This window comes from Garra rufa, chromosome 2, assembly GCF_049309525.1.
Source record: "Garra rufa chromosome 2, GarRuf1.0, whole genome shotgun sequence".
Taxonomy (NCBI): domain Eukaryota; kingdom Metazoa; phylum Chordata; class Actinopteri; order Cypriniformes; family Cyprinidae; genus Garra; species Garra rufa.
Genome location: NC_133362.1, coordinates 39086746 through 39098936, shown reverse-complemented (window position 1 = coordinate 39098936; position 12191 = coordinate 39086746). Strand labels below are relative to the sequence as shown.

General features: G+C 38.5%; 1 protein-coding gene across 1 annotated transcript; it reads right to left on the bottom strand.

The window, feature by feature from the left end:
• Positions 1–3287: 3287 nt before the first annotated feature.
• On the bottom strand, positions 3288–9950 carry LOC141325497 (peripherin-2-like). Its single transcript, XM_073834233.1, has 3 exons — positions 8984–9950; positions 8193–8439; positions 3288–6567 (listed from the first exon to the last, which is right to left on the bottom strand). Exons 1-3 carry the CDS (start codon positions 9562–9564, stop codon positions 6367–6369), a joined length of 1029 nt encoding a protein of 342 aa, XP_073690334.1. The 5' UTR covers positions 9565–9950; the 3' UTR covers positions 3288–6366.
• Positions 9951–12191: the final 2241 nt, after the last annotated feature.

Here is a 12191-nt window from a genome sequence, read left to right as displayed (position 1 = left end):
CTCTGTTGTTTTGAAGTACTGCATAAAATGTAGTGATGAATGGGCTGATTAACCATCATTGTTTCCAACGCAGGAAGTCTTAGTTGCCTCATAAAGGCTAATGTTTGACCCATTTTACTGGCTACAGTTCTTCTCAACTGTGTTCTAGTTCTGTCCAGATCTCTTGTTCTTCCAGGAACGGTGCAATAAAGAGGATTAGATCCAGAGTTCAAGCTACTACTACAAGACTACTTGGACTTACAGATTCTAAGACCAGCCATTTTCTCAAAAGTAGCTGAATTTTTGTATTATTATTTGGTCGTAAAATTCTTTATTCTGATTGTTAAAATTGTTTCTATGCATATATTTGATCAACTAGAGACCATGTGTTTTTGTAATCTATTTGAGTGAGTAAAATATATTACAAGGCCTATTCACAGCAAGAACGATTGATAAATAAGATTTGCCAGTTCTTAATTAGAAAACCAGGTCAAACATCAAAATTAAAAGTATACCAATCCCATAGCTGAAATACATTTTACAGTCGCTGTTATGCATTACAACATTTTAAAAGCAATCTATCCACCTTATTTTTCCTGTAAGGATTGGGTATTTGTAAATTTTATGTGCAAGTCTTCCAGTCTTGTTTGTTTCCTGTTTAGCTGTACAAAACAGCTCGTTTTGCTGCTTGATATTGCAAACTGGTGTGTCTTACTCGTATTATTTGAATGTATTATCTTAATCATGAACACTGGTTTGTAGTGCAGACAGTTTTACCTTTTTGTTCAATTTGTTATTCTTCTCGCTATTTCCCTACAGCACTAATGAACTGAAAGTCGCACACATTCACGGAAAATGGCATTGCAAAATAAGGTGGATAGGCAAATAGTAATCGTAAAGGCTAATAGTTTTCATAAAGGAGCTCACACGAACAAAAAGACTTCCTATTAGGGCCCCTTTCTCAAAAATTTTTATCATTTATCGTTTTATCAGTAGAATGTAAAATGGGTAAGATATTTCAATACAAAAAATTCAGTCAGTGTTTTCATTAAACGAAAAATGCCACTGAACCGAATGGAACTTGCAAATTTTTGTGATTATTGCTGCTGAAAATGGTAAATTATTGTCATGTTTTGGGCTGTACTAATTGGTCGGACCAGGAGAAACATTTGGAGTACTGTAGACTGCCAAAGGTTATAACAAATCAAGGGGAAGAGTTTGTGGTTGGCCAAACTGAACCAGGATTTCCAAGAAGCTTGACAACATTTGTTGGTACTTATATATATATATATATATATATATATATATATATATAGCCATTATCATTATCACATAAAAAAGTTTAAATCCATTGGCTGGTGCCATGCAAAATAATTAAAGGTTTTTTAGGCCTATGGAAAGTATAGTAGTATCCGTGTTTTGTTTTTGTTTTTTTTTGTTTTTTTTTGGCATTTTGATTACAATTTGTTTAACCAAAATTTTACTACAAATACCATAAAGTGTAGCAAACCCTTTGTTAATTTGTGGTTACCATAGTTTAACTATAGTAACCATGGTTTTTGGTTTTTAGTGAAAACATGGTTAATTTTTGTAAGGGCCATATTGTTGCTAGCCATAGCTCCCTCTAAAATTGTTATAAAACAATGTGAATATTTGTCTGCTAAGTTCCAACTCTTTACAACAGTTATGTAATTTTGTTAATTTTGCAGCAAACTGAATGGTATTGATAATATTTGCAAGCAGTTTAATGCTTAACTAAGTAAACAAAGACAAAACTACAATAGTCTATTTACAAATGTATCTGACCTGTAAATGATGTCCTGAACAGGACAGTTTTGCCTCTCCGCTCCACCTGGGCGCTCTATTCTCGAGTCTTGCATTCTTTTGGCGGACGCGCGGATGGGCGGAGCGAGCATGCGCGAGGCGAATTGCGTTGTCAGTCAAGACGAACCGGATTACGATTTGGAAATAATCACTTTAGTACATTCGGCAGGCAACAGAAACAACAATATATATGAAAATAAAATATTAAAAAATAAATAAATAAATGGCAGCGGGCCAAATTGGCTGCTAGGCCACCGGGAATTCTCCCGGTTCTCCCGATGGCTAGTCCGCCCCTGAGGAACCTTTCTTGCGTTTAACCCTCTGGGGTCTGAGGGTGTTTTGGGGCCCTGAAGAAGTTTTGACATGCCCTGACATTTGTGCTTTTTTCAGTATCTTAAAACATTTTAATGGTTAAAGTCAGATTACATTGTAATCAGCACATATTGGGCTACAATAATATGCAAGCAACATTAATGTGCATGTTTGTGTTTTTGAGAAAACTACGTTAATGCGTGGTTATTGAAAATCTAAAGTTTTGAAGTCACTGAAATAAGGCCATGAAGCACATACAGAACATTTGTCACCAAGACCGTTGATAATTGGATGTGGTAGGCTAGAATTTTTTCAACCAAATGATGTGAAAATCATCTCGTTCACTCGTTCAGAGAAAACAATATATTGATGTCTGTGGAGATTCATTCATCCAGGTAGAAGTTCCTTCTAAATAGAGTTTAATTTACAAAAACACTGGACTTACAAACATACTTAAAAACACAAGACGTTTCAGTGTTCATCCAAACACCTTCATCAGTTGTTTGGTGCACAGGAAGTAACTCTGGCAATTGTAGACAAAGGGGTCACATGATCTAAATCACATGACAGGTGTTGTATTACATATTGATGTAAATTTTCTAAAACATGTTTTGTGATCGAAAGGGATTATTCATAGGTGTGGCAATGACCCATGAATATTTAGCAATTCACACCTGAGAGACAAAAGAGCCCTCCCTAATGGCCCCATCAATGACTGACTTCACTAGCAGGTAAGAAAACAATGTGAGAAGATTCAGAGAATGGAGTTTTAGATTAGGCTATTTGTATTTTATTTACAAGACTGTATAACCAAAACATACATAATGAAGGTCAAAGACACATTATTGAGCTCCCTCATCTAACCACACAGATGTGCACAGACTTTGTGGCATTTCTGAAAACTTTTTCTGAATTCTGTTCAACAAATGAAACAAGTAAATCTCACCTGCTATTTTGCATGCACTTAAAAAAAATACAAAAAATAGTCAAAAACTTGTTTTACACTAGAATATCAGTGTAGTTGAACATCTGAAGTTTCTAGTGCTCTCAGAGGAAAACAGTTTGAAGGGACTCAAGGGAAAGAGGGCAGGATTCTCTGAAACTTTAAGACGCGGGGGGTTACCTGGAGAAGCATCTTCTGCCATTTTTAGACTTGGCAGACTCTGCTTAAAAGACCCGCCCTCCTCACTGGACAGTTAAAAAGACTAATCAAACTAACGATGACATCAAGTATTACCCAATCAAAAGTAGGAAAGGAGGCATCTTCATAAAATGCGTGTGGGATGATTTGCATGAGACGCTGCTTTAAAAAAAAATTATAAAATATACGGGACAAAACCCGTCCCGTATTGATTCAAAACGGGACGCGCAATTTCATTCTCAAATACGGGACGATTCCGTATTTTAAGAGACGGGTGGCAACCCTAGGTACGCATCTTTACCACCTATTAACTTTAGCCCTTTCCTGCTTTCCTTAAGTCCTTCTCTATATATTTAGCAGCTTCCACACGTTTTTCTGTGGTTTAGACAGCATACATTAGCAGAACAACGCATTCAATAGTACATTAACCTTGCAATCAATGCTGTTGTTTACATCCGAGTATCTCCAGGATGGCCTCGCATCCGGGTAACTGACCAAACCGTGACATACGTGCAAACTGTTTTCATTGTTCATCAGCTCCAGTGGGAAAAAAAAAACGTACTTAAGTGATTCAACTATATCGTTTTGTGGGCACAGAACAAATGATGTTTCCTGCTGTATTTTTTACTCCATTATATCTTAAATCTCGAGTTTATCTCATGTTTAAAGATATTTCCATCGAGACTGAGAAGAATCTACCAATGACCAACCCTGCTTGATTTGCTTGCTAAATTGTGATTGGACCTTTTTGCCGCGTATTTTGACTTCCCTGGCTGCACAGCGAGATGGAAAATGAAACCCAGCGGCTGACAAAGGTAAATTTAATTTATAATATGCAGATATAAAGTCTAAATTTACCTAAAACTAACACAATTTCTCTGTTGGCTTTTAATCACTATCATTTCCTTCAGAAAACGACTGGTATTGACGGTTGCGTTTGTGTGTCATAAATCGTCTGGGTCACGCTAGGTGTTAATTAATCTCTAAATTCGAGAACAACTTCCTGTGCAAGCGATTGGGGTTATCCTACATATGTGCTCGAGTTGTGCTTGTTTTCTGCTCGTGTGTGAGATGTACCTGTCCCAGAGCTTCACCTGAGAAGGTAAGCTGCTCCACAAAGCTGATTAACTGCTCTTATCCAGCCAGTCACTGCCAGAGAAAATACCACATGACACATGTCCTGTTTAGCACTTACTACCCAAAGTTATACGTTTTCACCCTTATTAATCGGCGTTTTACTTATTAATAATAATTTAGTATTCATTATATAAGCCTGTTACTCCCGAATAGATGCAATTAATTTAACTGTATTGAGTATTTGTATGGAATTAAATGAAAATAAAGTGTCAATGCTAAATGAATATATAACAGTCAAACATAAAAGTAGGCATTTTGATTATGGCACATTTTTGACAGTTTTTGTGACATTCACCCATGCATGTGGAGTGTAACAGTAAAGCCTCAATTCTTTTTCTTAATATTACGCATAATGTACAGACAATTTCAATCAGAAAGTCACAGCAAATAAATTGAGCTTTGCCAGGGAATGCCCTTTCCCATAAAGCACTGCAAATGTGTAATCATGGCAATCTCCCTATGCTCTAAAAAATATGTATTGGAGTCATTTTAAAGAAGCAGCTGTAGTGTGAAATTATGTTCTTCATCACAAACAGATGAAGAAAATTTCAGACAGAATGTCTCTAAACCATACAACTTCCTTTATAAATTTTAACCTAAAATATTAATGTTACCATTAATTTTGTATTTGTTGTTTTGTCTTGTTCAAAGGTATTTTGAGGATGGGTGTTCAGCTGTTCTAGGCAGGACAAAAGCCTCATTTAGAGAAATCCATTTCCTTCTCTTCATCCAATCAGGTAAAGCTGTGTCCCGCTGGGCCTCGGCTGTCCAAACATCTTTCACCTGTGACCATCTCCACAGCCACTTATTACCTTGCCCCACTCTCACCCCTCATATTTAAGTCTTTTAAATAGTCTTTTAAAGACTAAAATAAAACAGAAACAAAGAGTCACCTCTGTTCAGAGCTAGCTGTGCAACTATATATATACATGTGTGTATTGTGAAAAATAACACAGAATTCACATTAAACATCTTAATCTCACAAATGGAGTTTCCTACATAATCCACTCAATCCACAAAAACTGACAATAATGCAAGGTCAAATGTACAGAAAGAGGTGCCAGTGAAAATTAAAAACTTACACAAATGATATGAAAATACAATTACAACTGATTGGGTTGTCTGACTTAGATTAACAAATCACACACAACTGACTAGAATCTTTTACAAGCTGGTACTCCGTAATTTCTGCCTCACAACTGTGAGCTCAACAGAGCGCTGAAGTTGAGGCAGAAAGCCTGTTTTCGCATCTCTTCAACTTGTGAGGCAGATATTTAACCCGAGAACTACACACATCAATGGTGAACGTGTTGAGTACAATTACAGAGTTCTGCTCTCCAATAGATCACCATCAACATGCTTTTGAAAATCAGACAACCTAAGGCCTGTTAAAGGCAGCGTTGTGTAAAAAGCAAGATGTGCCACTGTTTCCATCCCTCTAAGGTCTGGGAGGTGACTGAACGTTTACAAAAACACATTTTCCTCAGCTGCCGGTTAAAAGCTGCCGTGTGACCCCATCAAGAAAAGCAACTTCTTATTGAAAAGTGATTTTATAGAGGTGAAATGATGAAATGTGTTATTGCATGTGTGAGGCTGTCGGGTTAAACATCCGCTCAACCAATAAATAAACTGTATAAGAATCAAACTTTATAGTACTACAGAAGGACGTGGACAGTGAGGCTTAATTGGTCAGAATATTTGATAATATCAGGACATTTACAGATATATTTAATTCTTAAAATATTAAAAAATAAACGTGTTAATTTTAATTGAATTCATATTTACATTGTAATGTGTACATTCACATATCAATTCGAGTCTCATTAAAATGTAGGTGTATTGATCTTATATGTATGCATATACACCTATATTTTTAAGAGAGAACATTTTAATCAACCTTTCGTGCATTCCTTCTCCCAAAGGTAGGAGTGGCCACTGATTTGATGGGGTGGGAGGGGACATGACTCTCGGCTTTATGTGGGAGCCGCTTCTGCATCTCCCTCCTGTACCTGGTTGCCGCTAAACAGCGACTTGATCTTTGTCATGATGTCAGAAAGTGTCTCCTTCACACTCTTTTCTAGCAGCCATCCCTCACTTTCGCTCTCAGGATTTTCTGGGTCTGTCAGGGTTTCCAGTGAAGTAGTCAGGTACTGCAGACCGACAGTCACGACAGCCTGAAACAAATTAAATTCAGTTATCATTTGGAAGTGATTACATCTTTGGAAGATACGCGTCCACAATAGGGTCTTTTTAGGTTAATGAATCTCTAGTAACTTCCACACACGCTCAAAGCATCATCAATGTTGTGTGCCTCTGATGTTTTGACCCACATTAGTTCTACTTTTCCAGGAAATATCCAGTTTGGCAACAAGATCTTACACTCTTAAAAATAAAGGTGCTTCACAATGCCATAAAGAACCTTTAACATCTGAAGAACCTTTCTGCTTTACAAAATGTTCTTTGTGACGAAAGAAGGTTCTTCAGATTATAAAAAGTTAAGAAACAGATGGTTCTTTAAAGAACCTTTGACTGAATGGTTCTTTGTGGAACCAAAAATGGTTCTTCTATGGCACCACTGTGAAGAACCTTTTAAAGCACCTTTAGAATGTAAGATTTACACCTGCGGTTCAAGCTAAGGTTAACCCTCTTGAACTACTTTTTTGCACATTCGGTGTCGTGTCACATTGCGCAATCAATAACAGTTCAGATTCAAGGTTTGCTATACGCACCTACTAAATTGTGTATGCTTAAATATAAAGTTAAAAAGGATTTGTTTACTCCTGAATTAAAATTTCCTGATCATTTACTCAAGATATTCATGTCTTTCTTTCTCCAGTCGAAAAGAAATGAAGGTTTTTGAGGAACACATTCCAGGATTTTTCTCCATATAGTGTACTTTAATGGGGATCATTGAGTTGACGGTCCAAATTGCAGTTTCAATGCAGCTTCAAAGGGCTTTTACATGAGTCAACCCAAGGAATAAGGGTCTTGCCTAGTGAAACGATCAGTCATTTTCTAAAAAAATTAAAATGTATATACTTTGTAACCACTAGCTCTGTGGGGTAGGGTGAAAAACTCCATCTAATTTTCTCCTCCAACTTAAAAATCATCCGACATTGATGTTTTACCGGTTTTAGTAAATAACGGTTTTGTCTTTGCACGTTTCCTTTGTAAAACTAGGCTGGTACTTCCACCTACGTCATGTGTGACCTTTCCAATGTGTCTACGTCCAAAGTCGATCAAGTGCAGAAAATGACCTATCGTTTCACTAGATAAGATCCTTATTCCTTGGCTGGGATGGTGTAGAGCCCTGCAATTTGAAACTGCAATTTGGACCTTCAACCCACTGATCCCCATTAAAGTCCACTATATGGAGAAAAATCCTGGAATGTGTTCCTCAAAAACCTTTATTTCTTTTCAACTGAAGAAAGAAAGATAAAAACATTGAATGATATATGGGTGAGTAAACTGTAAGGAAATATTAATCCTGAAATGAACGGAGAGGAAAATATGAAAATGTGAATATGCCAAGTGCATGTTATTTGTCAACTTGTCACCTATATCTTGTCATGCCATCAACGTAAAGTGTTAATCAAATAAATTAAGCAGATAATTAATCTGATTCTTTCAGACCTATTTATATTACTCTTTACGCACCAACTGACCTTATAATCTAGCGATTTACTTTATAATCTAGCAACACACTCTTTACCCACCAAGAGTGTAATCTAGTGACAACGTCAAATGCCATGAGTTAGCTGTGTTCAGCTTTGGATTCCATTCAATCTCTAACACCCACCTGCATAATAATAAACAGCAGCACAAAAGCACCAATACTGTTCATCATGCCCCCATAGTAGGACACCAGAGCCTCACGGCAACCTCTGGTCCAGATGTTTAGATCCTCAGTGTGGTGGTCGTAGCTGTAGTGAGCTGAGTTGTTGGTCAGGTGATGTTGGATACAAGGGCGAGGGGAGCCAGGGTTGCAGCAGCTGAAGGGAACGCTTTCCATCAAGTATTTTCCTTCCACATTGCTCTGGACACGTCTAAGAAATTCAGGCAGGCAGATATTTTAGATATATTGATTAGCCCTATTCTTGGGTGTGGTGTTTAAGATTTCATGAGTGGCATGTTTCAACAAATTTTATCTCCATATTAACTTTAAGAGGTGAGGACTCCAGTCTGATAAGAAGAGCACCTCTTTTAAATTAGATTTATAAAAATCTCCTTGGGATGATTTAGCCTCTTTGGAGGTAAACATTGGAGGCCAACTCCACAGGAGGTAATAGATTGCACAATGTTATGATTTGTGTGGAAGGTAAGCTTTAAAGGACTTTGGAATAGGATCCTGACAGATTATCTAATCCATGGACCCGTTTGCCCTTTTTAACCCATTCCCTCTTTATAAAACCCACCAGCCGATTATCTACTTAGGGATCTCCCAAACAAACTCTGAAATTTGATTCCACTTGCATTCAACATAACAGTTTTCATGAGGTCTGCTTCGATACAGTAGTTTCATTAGAACCACTTATATCCCATCTCTTATAAATTGTTCCAGTAGTACTCAGTACTAAAATCAGTACTCACGCTTTAACTTCGTCATTGCTGAAGTCCAAGTAGCGGTTGCTAATCCACTGGATCTCAAACCAGTCCTTGTAGTTGTTGTTGCCACAGCAGCGGAACTCAATCTGGGTCATATCTAAGGTTCTCTTCATGAAGCATCGTCCTGGCGTATCTGTGTCTTTGTAGTACTTCATTCCATTCTTCAGGCCTTCGGCCAGGGCGAAGTGCAGAGAGATCTGCATCAAGAAACACAGCAGAGCTGTGACAAAAAGGGTGATGCAGAAAACCACACATCCACACATGTAGGCCTTCAACATAGGTTTCCACTTGGTGAACTTGATTGTGTCAAGGGAGTCATGGCAAACTTTGCCTCCAAAAGCGTTGATACCACAGGCCACGAGTCCCACCAAAATGAGCAGGTTGGGCACAAAATGGCTCTCGTTGTTATCCATCATCTCGCTTCTCTTACGCAGCTCGATCTTGAAGAATATCCCCATGCTGAAGATGAGGATCCCAGCCATGACAGAAAGCCAGAACAGGAGCCACAACGTTTGGGCCAGCTTAACCCGCTTGGCCAAGTCAAATTTTATAGGCATCAAAGCCATGTTTTTGTTCTTAGTGTCTAATGAGCCACAACTATATATTCAAATGGATTTCTTCTTTGGTATTACCTTTTATTGTACAATTCGTGTTGTCTTTCCCTTGCTGAAATTCTTGAACAGAAACGTTGTAGTCCAGAAGCTTAGTTTAGTAATCCGTCATCAAGCATGGAACGTGCAGTAGCAAGGATTCCCCTTCCCATACCCATTCTGACCACCCACAATTCAAGAAAGTCCATGCTGTTGCCAACCAGAGGCCTCTTCCTCTGGAATTTCACATAAATCCAGCAAATGGTCCAGCTGGGGGGCTACGTAGCTTTTCCTGATGGTTCCCTTCCCTGCAAAAGGGGGTGGCCGGCTGAAGAGCTGTGTGATTGTAGATTCAAGTTCCTCTACTTCATCCTAAAACCCACTAATCAGTGCTGATCCCATTTGCAGATGAGCTGAGGACTCTAATCCTTTATCTTACTCTGTAATTGGTTAGTTACTTTAGCACGTTTCCTCTTTTACCTGCTGGTTTTGCTTGGATCTGGGGATCTCTGGGTAGTCTTTAGACTAAAGCATGTTTGTCTGTTTTTAAAAGAATCAAAAGTTATATCAACGCAGGGTATAGCTAGTTCCGTTGGAGGTCTGCATCAATTATATTAGTTAGACATGGGTAATATATGCCACTACGTTTTAGAATACATTTTTATTTGGGGCAGTCGTTACAGTGTTGGAATTGTATCCCAAAGGTTGCGGGTTCGAGTTAAGGTACTTGATCAGGGAGCAGTTGCGGGTTCGAAGCCTTGCTCAAAGGACTCACCTCAGTCGTGGTATAGAAGGTGGAAGAGGGCACTGTTCATTCACTCTCCCCACCTACAATTCCACAACTGAGGTGAGACCCTTGAGCAAGGCACCAAACCCCCAATTGCTCCCTGAGCGCCACAGCAAATAAAAAACAAAACAAAATGGCTGCCAACTGCTCCTGGTGTGTGTACACAGTGTGTGTCTGTGTGTTTGTTCATCACTCATTGCTGTGTGTGTGCACTTGGATGGGTCAAATGCAAAGCACAAATTCCAAGTATGGGTCACCATACTTGGCCACACATCCTTTCCTTTTCTTAAATCCACTTTGCTCCACAAGAAGCTGTATAGGTCTCCTAAGACTTGTAATTGACCAATCCTTGTCCTTGGACAAGCCTCCCCTAGCAACTCCAAAGTTGTGCACAAGCATTCCTTAGTTTTTCAGAGGTGATTTTTATACCATGAAAGAAATAAAGCCACATTTTTGATGTCAACAGTTTACTCCTTTTTATTCCACAACAACTCATGAGAAAACGTGGCCCATGCAGGCAGATTTTGCCCCTAAGTCAATCTGATGTACTTTATCAAAGAGCAATTAGCTCATTTGACAATTGCCATTAAGAGAAAATCAATGTTCTGTGTTTGCAACTAACCCTATTTGAAGCAATCACAAGCTCTTATAATTAGTAGTGAACTTTAAGTCCTTTGCCACTTTGCTTAAGCCTAATCAAATACCTAAACATTCTGGCTCAGAGGCAGTAAGTGACGATTAAGACTTTTGGTGGATTGACCCCAAGTCTCTTGTAGGGTCTCTTGTAAGAGCAGTTGACCTGACTTTAGGCTGAGAGCTAATTTATTGAGTTGCAGAGTTGCCTTGCAGCTGTGTCTATAAGAGAACCCAATGGGTGGGCATCCCTCCTGTAATTAGCGTGCGTTGGTCACATGTGACAAGATTAGAAGGACCGATAGGATTTGAGTGACTTACTGTCCGATCCATTTAGAGGGACACGTAGGCACTGGATGAATAGCACGCGATGCTTTTACCTCAGCAACTGAGATGGTTGAAAAACTTGTTACACTGAAGCTGAAGTGCATGTGTATTCCTGTTTGAATCTTGTTTGGCTGTTGTTTATCTGGGGCGTTCTGAAGTCACATCATAAACTGCTTCTCTTTTTGTGATGACCTCTTCTGTAGTGGGCAAATTCCAGTCGTGGCAGAGCCCTTAAAGTGGGCACTTTGGAGGGAGCAGGGCACTTGCGTGCCAGTCTAGCTGTTTGGACCACACTTGGCGAAACGAGCAATAAAAGACAATATAATTCCCTCATTATCTTCACCTGAAATGTTACCATAACAATGCGTGAAATCCATCACCACATTAGCCATTAAAATATATCTTATTGTTGCTGTTAATATGTTCTAAACAGTGATGGGAATAACAGCATTATAAATAAACAGTGTTACTAACGGCATTACATTTTCAGTAACAAATTACTGTTTCTCCTGTTACACCCTGTTACTGACAATAAAATGTGGCGTTACTATAATTTTCTTCTGAGGTAAATTCTGGCTTATTCCTCTCAGCGGGTCTTCCAGAAATGCAAAGTAGCAGAGATAAACTTGATGAATGTTAACGTTTGTTTACGGAAGTGATGTGGGCGTTTGCCTACATGTTCACGCATTTCACGTGGATGTTGAACATTTGAAAAGCGGAGCCACTTGTGGGCGTGATTACATTATATATATATATATATATATATATATATATATATATTGAGTTTAGATGGGAAAAACTGGAGCTCATGGTGGTATCATACGGATTACTTTATCAGAGAATATTTGTTTTCAAC

Bases quoted from the DNA above. Each gene is read 5' to 3' on its own strand.
- LOC141325497 (XM_073834233.1), bottom strand. From the start codon at position 9,564: ATGGCTTTGATGCCTATAAAATTTGACTTGGCCAAGCGGGTTAAGCTG. The intron at 8,440-8,983 runs GTGAGTACTGAT...TGAATTTCTTAG, and splicing joins AGCAATGACGAAGTTAAAGC to ACGTGTCCAGAGCAATGTGG. The intron at 6,568-8,192 runs GTGGGTGTTAGA...AATTTGTTTCAG, and splicing joins TGCTGTTTATTATTATGCAG to GCTGTCGTGACTGTCGGTCT.